Source organism: Arvicola amphibius, chromosome 12 (genome assembly GCF_903992535.2).
Source record: "Arvicola amphibius chromosome 12, mArvAmp1.2, whole genome shotgun sequence".
Lineage (NCBI taxonomy): Eukaryota > Metazoa > Chordata > Mammalia > Rodentia > Cricetidae > Arvicola > Arvicola amphibius.
This window is the reverse complement of record NC_052058.2, coordinates 63981035-63996349: the sequence shown is the minus strand read 5'-3', so window position 1 is coordinate 63996349 and position 15315 is coordinate 63981035. Positions and strand designations below refer to the sequence as shown.

The 15315-nt window shown below is 44.7% G+C and overlaps 1 protein-coding gene across 10 annotated transcripts in view; it reads left to right on the top strand.

Annotated features, from left to right (window-relative positions):
* Window positions 1–15315, top strand: part of Sec16b (SEC16 homolog B, endoplasmic reticulum export factor) — a 42254-nt gene that overhangs the window by 12602 nt on the left and 14337 nt on the right. For all 10 annotated transcript variants that reach the window (XR_005287746.2, XM_038350102.1, XM_038350100.2 and 7 more), the window contains 5 exons: window positions 2261–2358; window positions 5071–5152; window positions 9874–9991; window positions 11524–11635; window positions 13269–13374. Coding sequence is in view for 9 of the 10 variants with exons in the window: in XM_038350102.1 (XP_038206030.1) it covers window positions 2261–2358; window positions 5071–5152; window positions 9874–9991; window positions 11524–11635; window positions 13269–13374 (516 nt within the window). In the remaining variant the exon portion in view is untranslated. The remainder of the gene's footprint in view (window positions 1–2260; window positions 2359–5070; window positions 5153–9873; window positions 9992–11523; window positions 11636–13268; window positions 13375–15315) is intronic.

Here is a 15315-nt window from a genome sequence, read left to right as displayed (position 1 = left end):
GTGATGATTCTTGTCACAGGCTTCCCACGTTTTCCTGTAGAGCATCTTATCAGTGCATGCTGGATTGCCTGTGCTCTTCAGATCTTTAAGATGTTCCATTCTAAACTGCAAATCTTTCTTTTGGATGTGTGTCATATTTAGTTAGTTCCCCCCCCCATTTTCAAATTAATTTATAAAAACGAAGTTGAGTTAGTTTTTTGACTTTGGCATTTTAAAAGATTCATTTATTTTTACTGCATGTATGAGTGCCCGCCTGTACATCTGCGCACCATGGGCATGCCTGGTGCCTAGGAAGGCCAGAAGAGGGTGTCAGGTCCCTGGAACTGGAGTTACAGGTGACTGTGTGCCACTACCTGAGTGCTGGGATTTGAACTTGGGTCCTCTGCAAGAGCATCAAGTGCTCTTAACTGCTGTGCCATATCTCCAGCCCCTACTTTGAAATTTTAATATTTTATCTATTGAGTTTTTAAACATGATGTTTTCTTTTATGGGGGCACTTAACATAATAACTTATAAAAACAAGTAGTATCAAATTACAGCCATTTTCTATCCATCCCTTACCTAGCAGGGAATTGTGCTTTTCTCAGTGATCCATTTATTCTCTTAAAACAAAGCAAAACAGAAAACCCATCTGCAGCACTATTTCTTGCCCAGTGAGGCATACAGAGACAAATCAGTCCTGAACTTTCCCTTCAAGAAAGATGAACAATATCTATAATAACAACAATAACAAAGCAGAGGTTAAAAATTATTTTTTACCCATCAGGCACTAACTCAATATCTTTTTATGTGTGATCTGATTTATCTCCATAGAAACCTGTGTGGTAGGGTCTGGTTTTGTTTTGCTGATTTACAGGTTGGGCAGTTAGATTTAGATGTGGGACTTGGATCTGGGTAGCGTGAGCCTGAACATGGGCTTCTGGGTACCTCAGCACACTGAGTGATAGACGGAGCAGTGGGGGTATCTACAGGATGATGAATGAGGAGTGGGTATCAAGATACCTTCATTCATATTTGACTCAGGTATTATTTCTGGAATTTAATATTCTTGACAGCCTTGATATAAGTTCTCAAGTTCTTTACTTATAAATTTTATTTTTGGAGTGGGCAGAATTTTGAGTCAGCTAATAATTCTCAACCAACTCATTGGTCACTTTTTAAAAAACAAATTAAAAAAGAATTATGAAATAGTTAAAGTATGCTGGAAAAAAAAGGTTGTCCTAATGCAATTTTTTTCACTTGTTCTGGACCTGGGGCTGAATTCCTTAATTGTGATGATTAAATTTGCCCTCTCTATTCAATAAGATTACACAGAGATATGCTGGGATAATAAAGACACTTGTTACATGAAAGTAGTATTATCTCTTTAGTGACCTCCTGCCAGAAATCATGCATTTTTTCCTACCAAGGAAGTCATTAATACCAGTTCAAAACCTCAACTATAAACTGAATCAAAAAAGGCACATATGTATGTGTGTTTTAAAGTTTGCAGCTTTATCCCTCTTACTCGATGGCGCTACCAACGCATCATCAGACAGCATCTGAGAGTTAGCACTCTCTCTGCATTGGGCTTACGGGCTAGCTCCCATGAGCTTAGGCACAGTAGCCAGTCGGTTAACCCTCCTCCACAATGTCAGACTCAGGATGCGGCGGTCCTCACCATTGTCAGCTTAGAGTTCTCCAGGAGTCCTTTTCCTTGCAGCTACCTGATGGGGTGAGGCATACTAGAAATGAGTGTGGATGACTTTATGGGCCCAGCCTGGAAGTGGCACTGTTATTCTCACGCCATGGCTCATGCTCAGCCACACTCAGGAGGCAATGAGGTGGGGAATGTCCAGCTTTGTGCCTAGGAAGGAAGATGTCCCCTCTGCCATAGCGTTTAGAAAGGACACTGTTCTTTAATATGGCCATAGCAATACATTATTGTTACTCATATTTTGAGACTCAGTCTTTGGAGTCTTTTCCCTCGGTTTTGGCAGTTAGGGTTTTAGAAGTATTTTGCAGCTGATACTAAAGAGATGAGATGCCCAGGACCATGTTTGAAGAGGAGCTAATGCCATGTCCTAATGGATGATGGCTGGAGGAGAGAGTAGCACCATGCTGAGTGAAACACACACTCCCGTTCTTCCTTCTTCATTTTCTAAATTTCCCTGGGATTTTCTATTGCTTGGAGTACAGAACTGCCTATGCATGAAAATTTGCTGTTTTTATCGGATGGAGACGAGAAAGGTACTATTGTTTGCCATTCTTTGCTTTTCAGGAGGCCTTGGAATGGGCTATGAAGAACCACTTGTGGGGCCATGCTCTGTTCCTAGCCAGTAAGATGGACCCAAGGACCTACAACTGGGTCATGAGTGGGTGAGTCTCGCTTGCAAAGACCAGAAGAGCAGATCAGCCTCCTTTCCAAAGGTGGTGTGTGTGTGTGTGTGTGTGTGTGTGTGTGTGTGCGCGTGTGTGTAGGGGAGAAATAAAAAAATTTCATTGAGAAGTTCCATACACAGCTGCCAAGTTCTCTTTACTGAGATGGGCGTAGCATTTTTCATTTCCTGATTCTCCTCTCCTCTCCTCTCCTCTCCTCTCCTCTCCTCTCCTCTCCTCTCCTCTCCTCTCCTCTCCTCTCCTCTCCTCTCCTCTCCTCCCCTCCTCCCCCCTCCTCTCCTCTCTCCCCCCCTCCTCCCCTCCCCCCTCCCCCCCCCCCCCCCTCCCCCTCCTCCCTCCTCTCCTTTCTTCTTCTCTCCTCTCCTCCCCTCTCTTCCCCTCCCTTTCTGTTCCCTTCCTCCTCCCGTCCCCTCCCCTTTCCTCCTCTCCCTCCTCTCCTCTCCTCCTCCCCTCCCTGCTTTCCCCCCTCTCCTCCCGCTCTTCTCATCTTCTCTCCTTCCCCTCTACTCCCCTTCCCTCCTCTCTTCTCTCATCTCCTTTCCTCTCATCTTCTCTCCTCCCCCCTTCTCCTCTTTCCTTCCCCTCCCCTCCCCCTCTCCTTTCTTCCCACCTTCTCCCCTCCCTTCCTCTCCCCTCCCCTCTCTTCCTCTCCCTCTGCTCCCCTCTCTTCTTCCTGCTCATTCTCCTTGTCCCCAGCCTCCCAAGTACTGGGAATATAAGCATACTACCTTCATGCTCAGTTCTCAAGATTCTTCATTTTTAAACATTTATTCATTTATTATGCATGTCTCTCTGCATGTGTGTGTGTGTGTGTGTGTGCATGAGTGCATGTGCCACAGACTATGCGTGGAGGCCAGAGAATGATTTGTGGGAGTCAATTCTCTTTTTCCATCATTTAGATCCAGGGCATCCAAACTTAGGTCATCAAGCTTGGCAGAGAGTAGCTTTACCTACTAAGCAATTTCACTGGCCCTAGATTCTTATAACTTAGGCAAAGAAGCATTCTTAAAACCTATTTAAATGGAATGAAACATTTTTGGCAAAATTCCTAAGGGGCCAGAATTTCTGAGAATTCTGAATATTCTACACTGTAGTCTTTTGTGGGAGGGGCTGCTTAGACAGTTTCATTAGGAAAGGAAGGGTAGGGGATCACTTAAGTGTAGCCAATGGAGCCTGGAGGCAAAGGGATTATGATTTAAGAAAGAGTCCAGGGCTTGGTCTTGCACCGAGGCTGTGGGTTCTGAGGGGCTGGTAGGGTAGGGGCTGGTATGGCATGTATATGAGCCATGGTAGGATAGGCATTAATTGGGCAGGGAATATTGAGAGAAGAGGCGTACTTGGTAAGGAATCACGGCTGACAGTGACCCAGGTGCTATGATAGACCTGGGATAACGACCAAGCCAATGTGAGGTAGGGACAGGAGCCCAACACACAGCCTGTGGTAATTGGGGGGGGGCATGTAGCAGTGGGGAGTCTGTGTGGAGGAGGTGTTGGGTCTAGGTGGACATTGTAGGGGAGTTTCTATGTGAGTCTGCCACACTCCTGTGAGTATCATGGGTGTCAGGAGTGAGGGGGAGGCCTTCTAGGAACAGGTTTGGGTCAGAGTCTGATAAAGACGGCCTGTGTGCAGTTTACCTTCTAGGGCTGGCTGAGGCTGTTGAGACAACCCTTTGAACCTAGGCTGACTTGGCCATAAATGCTGTTGCGTAGAGAGTTGGCTGAGGGGGCATACCCTCTGCTGTAAGTTCTGTGCTCCTGTTGGCTGCCACACTGCCTGGTGGTTTGTTCTTCCTGATGGTCTCAGTGAGACTCTTTATTACCTTAACTCCATCTTCCCAGTCACAAGCAATGCCACCCTCTCTCAATTATGGCCCTAGGCTAGAGTGGTGGGCACACTGCTCTCTGGAATGCTGAGTGTGCTGGGCTCCCGTGGCAAGGGCACTATTAAGCAAAAGATGGTGATCTGAGGGACGATTTTCCCTTTGGGTTTTGGAAATGAGCATCCCACATCCCCGCGTCGAAGCATACATCTCTGCTACAGAGTTTTGCCTTGGGCCATTGATTTTTGATGGGGCCCAGTGAATTGTGAAAAATATCTCTTAGTGAGTGTGCTTAAATCTCAAATCAGCTGTAGAGCTTATTATATCCTTGTTAAGCACATCCCACAGTTTGTCATCAGCAGGATCATTTCTGTCCCTTGTCCACGCCTCTTTGGTTATTGAAAATGGCTATTTAGTGCTTGTGAGTCAAAGCTCTACAGACCCAGGCTTGAGATGAGCCGGAAAAATGATGCTTAGTGGGATGGGTTTGGTGAGGAAGAACTGAGGGTGGCTGGGAAGGAGGGGCCGATGGAGAAGAGCTTCCACGTTCACTGTGGAGGCTACCCAGACTACCTAGAGATGAGGGAGGTCAACTCACTGATAGAAAACATTTAGAAGTGCCTACTCAAGAATCAGGGCATTAAGGAAAAAAATCCAAAAAAGTAACCTGGAAAAATGAAGTCTATTTGGGGAAGTGTGATGTGGTGAAGATGTGGTTGATTGTCTGTAAAAGGCCACAAGGCACAGCAGGGCGGAGAGAAGCCTGCGTTCCAAAATGGAAGCGCCTGTCAAGTGGAATATTCAGGCCTGCATACTGGTGATGGGCTCCCTCTGGGCTTGACTCCCCACTGACTCTCCTCTCTTCTCACAGCTTCACCAGCACACTGGCCCTCAACGACCCCCTGCAGACCCTCTTCCAGCTCATGTCGGGAAGGATTCCACAAGCAGCCATGGTACGGTACTCTCTGTGACAGGCTTCTTTCTATGCCCCAGAGTCCTAAGGGTTGGGAATGGGCCGTTGGGGGACTACCTGGGAATGTAGCACTACCTTTCCAGATGAGGCACGGATGATAGTTTATTAATTATCTACAGTGTGCTTGACCCATAGACGATCTGATACATAGCAGCAGGTTTCATTCATGGAGATAGGAGTTATTATCCCTGCTTTTGCAGGCACAGAAACAGAGGTACCAAGGTGTAAAAATGGCTCAGTTATGGAGGTAGTGAGGAATGGGGTCATGACTGGCTCAGGTTTGCCACAGTGCCTGATTGTGCAGGAGCTGTTGTTGCGCACAGCGATCCTCCAGAACTGGACATGTTGCTCTCTGTGCTTTTGGAGTTGAATGTGCCGAGGAGAAGGTGGAGGTCTGCTTGAGACTGTCTCCACTCTAGCAGATTCGATCTTTTTGAGCCAGTGTGTTCTTTTCTGATCCAATAGCTTTACCTTGGCATTGTATCTCGGCATCGACTGTCTGGGTCTGTTTCCCCCTTCCTCCTCTCCCCCCTCCCCGGCAATACCACATACCTGTCGTTTAATGGAAACATTCATGCCTTAAAATTCAGGAACATCTTCTTGGGATTATATCTTTCAATATTTATTTTGGTTTCATTTCCAGGAATTCCATGTCTATTTCACATGTATAAACTGTATGTAAACATGTGAGTTATAGAGATATACTTATCTCCTTTCTGAGACCCATGCTGACTTTGAACTCAGTGTGTGACTTAGGATAATCTTGAACTCCTGATCTTCCTGTCACCGTCTCCCCAGTGCTAGGCTTCTAAACATGTGCCACCATACTCGACTTTTACTTTTTTCCTCAAATTAAGAACATTTTTTTCTTTCCCTCCTCCATCCTTCCTTTGCCTACCCTGTCTTTCCTTCTTCTCTTTTCTTGCCTCTGTCCTGTGTCCTTCACTGTTTCCCCAGTGTCTCTTGCTCTTTTGTTCTAACTTTTTGTCTTTGTTTCTTTAACATTTCCCCCGTTCCTTGCCTGAGCACTTCCTGTTAGGTACCATCTCTTTCCTGGGCTCCTTTATGGTTGCTTTATGTTCTCGCTGCTTAGAAGTATTAGTTCATCACCTCTGCTCCTGCCCAATGCTTTGCCATTCCATCTCCATCACTTTTGGCAGCCATATCTTATATTTGAAACTTGAGTTTTGGCTAGCAACGGGTTTTCATGAAAACGAATTTAACCTCCCCCCCCCCTTCTCTTTCTTTTTTGACATTCTTCTTGCTGTGGATAATCCTAAGAAAAGCAGAGCAAAGAGAAATGATGCCTTCTGTCCCCCACCATTAAACCAATGGGCTATTTTGGAATATAGGGTAAGCTTCACGATTCAGCTGAATGGAAGCTTCAGCACTGCAATGAAATTGCACCGTGTCAGGAAGCACCTAATGGAGAAAGTGATATAATTAGCCTGTGGTCTATTGGGCCTCAGTGATGAGGGAGAGTTAGCTAATTTTCCCTGCTCTTAGATAAGGGAGCTAAGGCTCCACAGTGATGTGCCATTGCAGTATTCGATCTTAGAGTGTGAGAACTTCCTAGCCCCTCACATCGAATACGGGGCTACTTTTCTGCTACATGGGTGGCATCATGGAAGAGGCATGTCTACTGGATGTACTGATGTGGGTCTCATCGCAGGTGTAAGCTTGACTTTGCTCATTACTGCTAGGCAAACTTGGTTGCTATTTAATATCACTGTTTTTCTCTTTGTGGAGATTTTGATGACCAAGCAATTATTGTGACTTTAAAGGAACAAGAATGTCTGAACTTGGCAGCCCCATGCTTGCATGTCTATCCCATTAAGGAAATTAGTTAATGAATTATCCCCCACCCCAATCAGCTTTATACTACTCCCTGCTCCTTGCTCCAAACCAGGGAGGAGGATGACTTCCAAGATTATTTTCTTTTTGTAGAAAGTTTTTCTTTCTTTCTTTTTCTGTTACATTCTTACAGATCCACCAAGAGGAGGCCTGGCTTATATGTTTAAGTGACAGTAGCAATGTCCCTTAGCTATGCAATTGTTGTGCCCAGTGTGTGGTTCACGGTTTAAGCTATTGTTGTAAATTAAAACTAATATTACTATGACTTCTCATGACCACCGTCATGATATACATGATATACATTTACGCTGTGCTGTTGAAATAGGTAGGGAACAAGTGTCACATGAAATAAACATCATTTATTCCCTCTTATGACTATAAGCACCAAATAACTACAAATAGTTCTGCACTCTAAGTGTTAGCAATTACTGTCAATTCTCTTCTCTGTCTATGTGACAGGATTGGTTTAGACTGGTTTGTACATTACCTCTTTCTTCTACTGCATTTGTGTGTGCGTATGTGTTTATAAGTGTACATATGCACCAAGTGTGAAACACTGTGTCATGAGCTTTATATAACTGTCTTATTTTATTGTCACCAAGAGTCCTGTTAGGTAGAAATGATGTTCTCCATTCTAGAGATGAGGAAGACAAAGGCTCAGTGAAATTAAAGACTTGCTCAAGCTCACACTGTATGAGTCAGGACTTGGGTTGCATCCAGGGACTGTGTGGAATTTATCACATTATATTGATTCTTCATTGATTCTTTCTCCCCTGAAGTTCTTCTCCGAGGAGGGTGGCCTAGGGTGAGGTTCAATGTTTGCAAGTCAATTAGTGTAATAAGCTGCACAAATGAACTTAAAGACAAAAATCTCAATAGATGCAGATAAAGCTTTTGGCAAACTCCATCATGCCTTCATGATAAAAGTTCCAGAGAGTAGGACTAGAGAGAACATTTTTCAGCACAATAAAAGATACATGCGGGAAACCCACAGCCAATGCCATTCTGTATGGAGAGCACCTATCCATATTTGCAGATGACATGATACTATACACAGGAGATCCCAACAATTCTAGCAGAAATCTTCTAGAAATTGCAAGGTCAGCATGTGGCAGGATATAGGATCAACTTGCAGGAATCAATAGCTTTTTTCTACACCACTAAGAAGCATACAGGGAAAGAGATCATTGACACATTTCCATTCATGACAGCCTCAAAGGAAATAAAATATCTAGGAATAAATCTGATAAAGGAGGTGAAGAAGCTCTATAACAAAAACTTTAAACCTCTGAAGAAAGAGATAAGGACATTAAAAATGAGAATACATTCCATGTTCATGGATTAATAGAACTAATATTGTGAACATAACTCATATATCAAAAGCTTTTACATATTCAATACCCATCAAAATCTCCACCTCATTCTTTGTAAAAACAGAAAGTAGATTCATATGGAACCATAAAAAACCCTGGATGGCCAAAACAATCTAAGCAAAAGGAACAGTGTTGGAGGGATTGCCACTCTAGATCTTAAGATGTATTACAGAGCCACAGCAATAAAAAGAAAATAACAGTGGCCCCCCAAGCAGACATGTAGATCAATGGAATGAAATCAAGGACCCAAACATGAGTACCTATAGCCGTAGTCAATATTTGTCACAAATGCCAAAACTATAAGCTGGAGGAAAGAAAACATCGCCAACAAATGCTTCTAGGAAAACTGGTTGTCCACATGCAGAAGAGCAAAGTTAGACCAGTGTCTATTACCTTATACACAAACTAACCCCAAATAGACCAAAGACATAGCAGTTCCACAGGTCTGCTGGCTTTCTCCTGCTCCCTGATGGAGTCTGTGGCTACCACACTGTCACCAGGGAATGGGTGGAGAGGAATTGAATGGATATTGAAAGCTTGCTTGAATTCCTCATTCCTTCAGCAGCAATAGGAAGTACATTTCACAACAACCCTGTGAAAGTTGCCGTGTGTGGAAGGGCCTTGTAAGACCAGGCAGTACCAGCCACTTGTAAGACAGTGAGCACCTCGGAGTCCAAGACTTCTGTGTCAGCTTAGCATGGCCTTCTCTACTCATGAGACATTTTTCCTTTACTCACTGAAACACTAGAATTTTTTTTGGGGGGGTGTAGGGAAGAATTTGTTTTTAGATATTTGAAGTGAAGACAGGGAAAAACTTGAAAATTAGTAAGTTAACATGTCATTCTATTTATTACCCAATAGCCTTATAACTGATATATATGTATATATATATATGTGTGTGTGTGTACATATACATCTATGTGTATGTGTGTTTTTCTGTGTCTATGTGTGTATGCAATATATGTGTCTGCATGTATAAGTGTGCATGCGTGTGTCTGTGGTTTTGTATATGTATCTCTGTGTGTATGGGTATGTATGTGTGAATGTGTATGAGTGTGTGTCTCTGTGTGAGTGCATGCCTGTGTGTGTCTGCATGTGTGTGTGCCTCTGTGTCTGTGAGTCTGTGTTTGTATGCTTATGTGTCTCTCTATGTGTATGTATCTGTGTGAGCGTATGTATATGTGATTTTCCATTTTTTAATTTTTATTTGAAGAAAGGTTTTCATACTGTGGCCCAGGCAGATCTCAAGATGGCCTCTCAGTCTCCTGAGTGCTGGGTTTGCCGATGTGTGCCACCAGTTTGCTCTGTGCCACGCACCAGCCACTTCATACAGAGTGAACCCTTATTTAATAGTAATAACATCACAGACAGTGTAACGTACGTTCTCTGAACTCCATACCAAGACATAGACAGCGGCCTTCTTTTCCTACATCCCTGGCTGTGCTAAGTGACTCTGCAAATCATTGTTTTTCAGTGCTGTGGAGACAAACAGTGGGGAGACTGGCGGCCCCACTTGGCTGTGATCCTGTCAAATCAGGCTGGGGACACCGAGTTGTACCAGCGAGCCATTGTCAGCATGGGGGATACCCTGGGTGAGCAGAAACCAGCATTTCCTCTTCCTAGGCATCTCCAGGCCAGCTTCCAGTGCCAGACATCAGAGTCTTAGACTCCAGAGAGCCGGAGTCTATGACTCAGGCCTTCTCAGGTTCTGGAGGCTCTGTCTTTCTGGTTGAGAAACTTCCAGGGAAGACAAAGCTATCATATAATTTTGTTTCCCAGAATTCCCTTTGCCAGTTTTGTTTGTTTTTCATGATCTGTTTCCCTGCACCCCCACTGCGAACTTTGTTTTGCCATTGCTTTATAGCTTTCTTGCCACAGGTGAGACTCCTTTACCTAAAGCCAACACAGGGGCAGCCTCTTCCTATTGTCTCATGACCTTTAGTGGCCCAAGGCCATCAGATGGGAAATGTCTAAACTACCTTGGTGGATTCTGCTTTTATTTCTGTTATCTGTCTGTGAACAAGACCTTACAAGTATGTGACGATTGTGGTGTATACCAGATCACTACTTTGAAAATTTGGTCTGGGCAGAACTCATGGTGTTAGGAATCATGGTGTTCTTAGTGGAACGTTGTGAACAATTGCCTGCTAAATTGGAAGCAGCCATATATAAGGTTGTGACAAGTGATGGCTGTCACCCAGCTGCCTGACCAAAAGGGCATCCATGTTTCTTGGGTATCAGACTCTGTGTTTGGTACTTTGCCCGCTGTATCAGTCACCTTCTCACTGCTATGGCAGAACAGCCGGAAGAACCGTAAGCAAAGAAGGATTACCTTGGCTCACAGTCTATCGCAGCCGGAGTGTGGGAGTGGGCGGTGACTAGAGGCCTGGTGTTCACTGTCAGGAAGGAGAGACAGTGATGGGGCTCAGCTTGCTCCTTCCCTCTCTCTGTATTCAGCCCTAGACCCTAGCCTAGGGGATGGCTCCTCCCACACTCCCAGAAGGCCTTCCCTATTCAGTTAAACGTCCCTGGAGACACGCTCAAGGGCACACCTAGGGGGTGGGTCTCCTAAGTTATTCCAATTCTACTCAAGGTGACCATGATGATTGAGTGTCACCATACACTTAATCCAATTTTAAGGCAGTGGAGAACATTAAAAAAAAGTCAGGAACAATTTGGTAATTGATGTGATTTTTACTAGTGCAGGAAAAGCCTTTAGCTGTCCGACTTTAGCAGAGGAAGGAGTCACACCCCATGAGGATGTTTTAAATCCATTTCTGAAGTTCCACTTCTCTTACATATAGGCATCTCCTTTCACTTCTCAGCCTCAGGAAGGACCATGACTCTTAGAAAATTCCCAAAGAAAAACCCGTCAGGGGAATGTGAGATGGCACTCAATGTGGCTGATGAGAACTGAAACGCAGTATCTTCAGTCAAAAAAGCTGCTGTGGGAGAGAGCGGGACGGAATGTCTGTGACTTATACCACGAGAACGCCCCTCGTTTATTCTCGCGAGGTTTCTGCACTCTGACCCCGGAGTTCACTCTTTATTTCTCTCTGTTCTACTCAGATGCTGGGCCCCACAGGGCGCGGTTTCTGACTGGGTTCTTGTTCTCGTCCTGCAGCTGGGAAAGGGCTTGTGGAGGCTGCTCACTTCTGCTATCTCACGGCTCACGTGCCCTTTGGCCACTACACGGTGAAGACAGACCATCTGGCCTTGCTGGGCAGTAGCCATAGGTATGTGACTTTTGCAGGGGAAGGGCATGGCAAAGATGTTTTTTCCTGGATTGTTTTAGCCCTTGCTGGCTTCCAGGGCTTCCCTATTCATTTTCTTGTGTAAATTTCAGCTTACTGCCAGCTTCTCCTCAGTATGTCCTGCACACTTCTAGGCAAGGTGACCAGAGGGTGCCACATCACACCACCAGAGGGCCTGAACCGGTGCCTTTGGTGTGTATTGCACCCTTATGGCCACTGGGTGGCAGCCTAGCTCCACAACCAGAGATAGTATAGACAGAAAAATGAAAAGGAAATTTACAAGTAGTCTCTTTTGGGCAGCCCCGGGCCTGTTCTGAGAGCCTACTCTTTGGGCATTCAATGCATTAGTGTGAGCACAAGCTCTTTGGAGCCTGTCCCATTGGTTACTTGTTGTATGGGAGCCATACATCAGGATTTTTATGCTGAGAGAACTGCAGAGCCACGGAGGAGTGAGCTGACATAGATAAGCTTGTCCTGGGTGGCCCTCACCATTCTGGATCTTTCTATCCACTTCTCTCGATAGTTAGGATTTCTGAGCAGTCATGGTATTATGCTCCTGGAATTCCAGTAGTCAAGAGGTATAGATAGGAGGATTATAGCAAGATTAGTACTAGCCTGGGCTACACGGTGAGTTCTAGGCTAGCCAGCCAGCCAGCCAGCCAGGGCTACCGACCTGTCTGAACAGAGAATAAGAAAACACTTCTGAGATGTGGCACTATCAGTTCCTTTGCACAGTTTCCTTTGTTACGGATTTACCTTATATTAAAAAAAAATAAGGTAAATAAAGGAGGGAAAGCAAGGAACAGAGAGACTGAAAACCTCATCTAAGGTGGCATCTGGGGCACTATGAGGTTCAGACAGGCTGCAGGAGACAAACTTGTAGCTGGTGTCCCCAGCCCTCTACCACTGTGGTGATGTGCTCACTTCATAGACCCTTCTCTCGAGAGCCTGGGCTCAGACAGCATAGTCAGTGTCTCATGTCGGGGCCAAATATGACTGTAAAGGTACCTGGGTTAATATGTCTCCTCTTCGTTGTCTGTGAATCCTGGGGAAGTTTCTGGAAATATGTTAGCTTCTGGAAATATTCCCAGTGGCAGCTGGCAAGCTGTGGCGGGAGTCTGAGGGGTATTTATATGTGAGACTCTTGTCACCCCTCAGTCACAGTCACCATTGTTTTCTCCCTCACTGGCCGAATCGCCTTCCTGTGCAAGACCTGCCATTTCCTTCTGGCTCAGATGTCCTGCCCAGTCTCTGTCAGACCATCTGTGGGGCTCCTAAACTCTGCGGCTTTCTCTTCTGCGCTGGTGCACTTGGGCTGATCTGCCTTTCCTGGGGTGTGCCAGGCCCTAGGGCTGACGGCTAGCTTTCAGGATGTCAAAGTGGGAGAATTGCAGTGTCCCACCTTCTACTAAGGAAGGCGCAGGACCTCCTTCCCATGGGCAGGTTCTTTTAGAACAGCTGGTACAGCGCTCATTTCATCTGTTTTCCCAACCCAAGAGGATGGAGGGCGAGGAGGAAGTGTATCCACCTTGGGTCCCCAGTGTCTTTCCTCTCTTGGAGCTGCTTGTGAGCAGCACCCCATCTTACCTCTGTTATTGTTATTCCCTGGTTCTAGTCAAGAGTTTTTGAAGTTTGCAACAACCGAGGCTATCCAGAGGACAGAAATCTTCGAGTACTGCCAGATGCTGGGCCGCCCCAAATCCTTCATCCCTTCTTTTCAGGTAACTGAACCCAGAGGGGACTGTCAGCTTAGTTGTGGGCAGCCAGGTTTTCAGCTTTGCTGTTTGGCATCTGGTACCTCCTGCCAAGTCATCTTTCCTCAGTGTGGAAAGATTTAGGATTTACCCACTATGTCCTTGGAAGGTTGAATTTTACAAAAAGAAAGCAAAACCCTTCCGTGGTCTCTGCCGGAGGTTCTTGCCTCACTCCTGACACGTGGATATCTTGCTGCAGTTCTGCCCCCGCCTTGCTTTGCTCCTGCTACCTTGGGTTATTCTTGTCCAGCAGGTCCTCTCCTCTCCTCTTCAACTGGCTACTCAGCTTCTCCCCTCCTTCTCACCCGGCCTTTTTCCTTGGGAGCCCCCCTCCTGCTCTGTCCTGGGTCAACTATCTCCTCCTTCTCAGGGCTTAATCTGAGCAAGTGGCAAGCACACTGCCAAGTTCTGTTCTCTCATCTCAGCCTGCATTTGACGTTTCGTTGCTTCCTTTTGTCTGCAGTGACTGATTCTGGCATTGCTTCTGCCCCCAGTCTGATCTCCCATGAGTGTGAGACCTGGCACCTAGTAGCCTTTTCTCATCTCTCTTCCTGGTGTGGAGTGTAAGCTATCCTCGAGCCTCTGCTGTAAACTGGCCCAAAACTGAGGTAGTTTGTTTCTGTGCTTGGGACAGGACTACTCCAGGCACAGCCCTGGCTCCAAGGCTCTCAGCTCACATTTACTTGACACTACTCTTCGTTTTCTTTCCTTTTTATGGGCAGATACCTTTCTTCTCTGTCTTGAGCATCCTCTTCAGGCCTGAGTGTAACTAGTCTTTCTCTGTCCCATCAGTCAGCTCCCAAATAAAGACATGGAAACTTCTTATTAATTATGAAAGCTTGGTCTATAACTTAGACTTGTTCCCAACTCTTATATCTTAAATTAACCCAAATTTTTAAATCTATGTTCTACTATGTGGCTTTTTACCTTTTATTTTGTACCTCTGATCTGTTCTGTGACTCCTGTTATCTTCCTCTGTGTGCCTATATTCATCCCTAGTTCCTCTCTTTGCCTGGAAGTCCCACCTACTCTCCCTGCTTAGCTATTGGCCATTTAGCTTTTTATTAAACCAATCACAGTGACACATCTTTATACAATATAATCAAATATCTTGCGACATTTCCCCTTTTTGTCTAAATAAAAAGAAATGTTTTAACTCTAACACAATAAAACTATATACAATAAGAACAATTATTAGGTAACAATTACATTTACAATGTCCAGTTCATTTGTATTTGGCAACTTTGGAGAAAATTCTCTATCATTTGTCCTATCTTTTGAGTCCAAAGTTTTATACTTTTTATCATTACTTGTATTAGCAACCCAAAACTATTGTTTTAGACCTAAAAACATTTTCTTAGATAAATAATTTAAACTTTTATATTTCCCCACCTTATAAACCTTACATCTTTTATGCAAGTTTTTTTCTGAATTTTGGTAACAGAGAAAATTATAACTATTATTATCTCATCTTCACTTCCATCAGAGACCCAGGAAAGAGATAATATTACCTAACTAAACAGGAAGTGCAGAGAAAGCAACTTCCAAAACTATAGAAATGACAGAAGCATCTGGCTGCCTTGACAATCATCTAAGGTTCCCCTGTACTGTTGGGGCATCCATGTTTGGTCTACAGGCCTGGAATAGCCTACATACTTTTCTATGAAGCAGCAATTTTGAAGAACTGTCCCGCTTTGTCTTGGCAAAGTTCAGCAGTCTTTTTCCTTTGTGTACTGCTTGTCCAATTTTTACAGTATACTGTCAGCAGTTGAGACAAGGGTAATTTCTTGACCAAATGACTAGTTTTGCCACATACACAATGAAAGAAAACTCCATATAGAGATTAGATGTGTCTCACTGTCATGAAAAGCCTTATTATCAAAACATTTTAAATGACATATTCTGTAG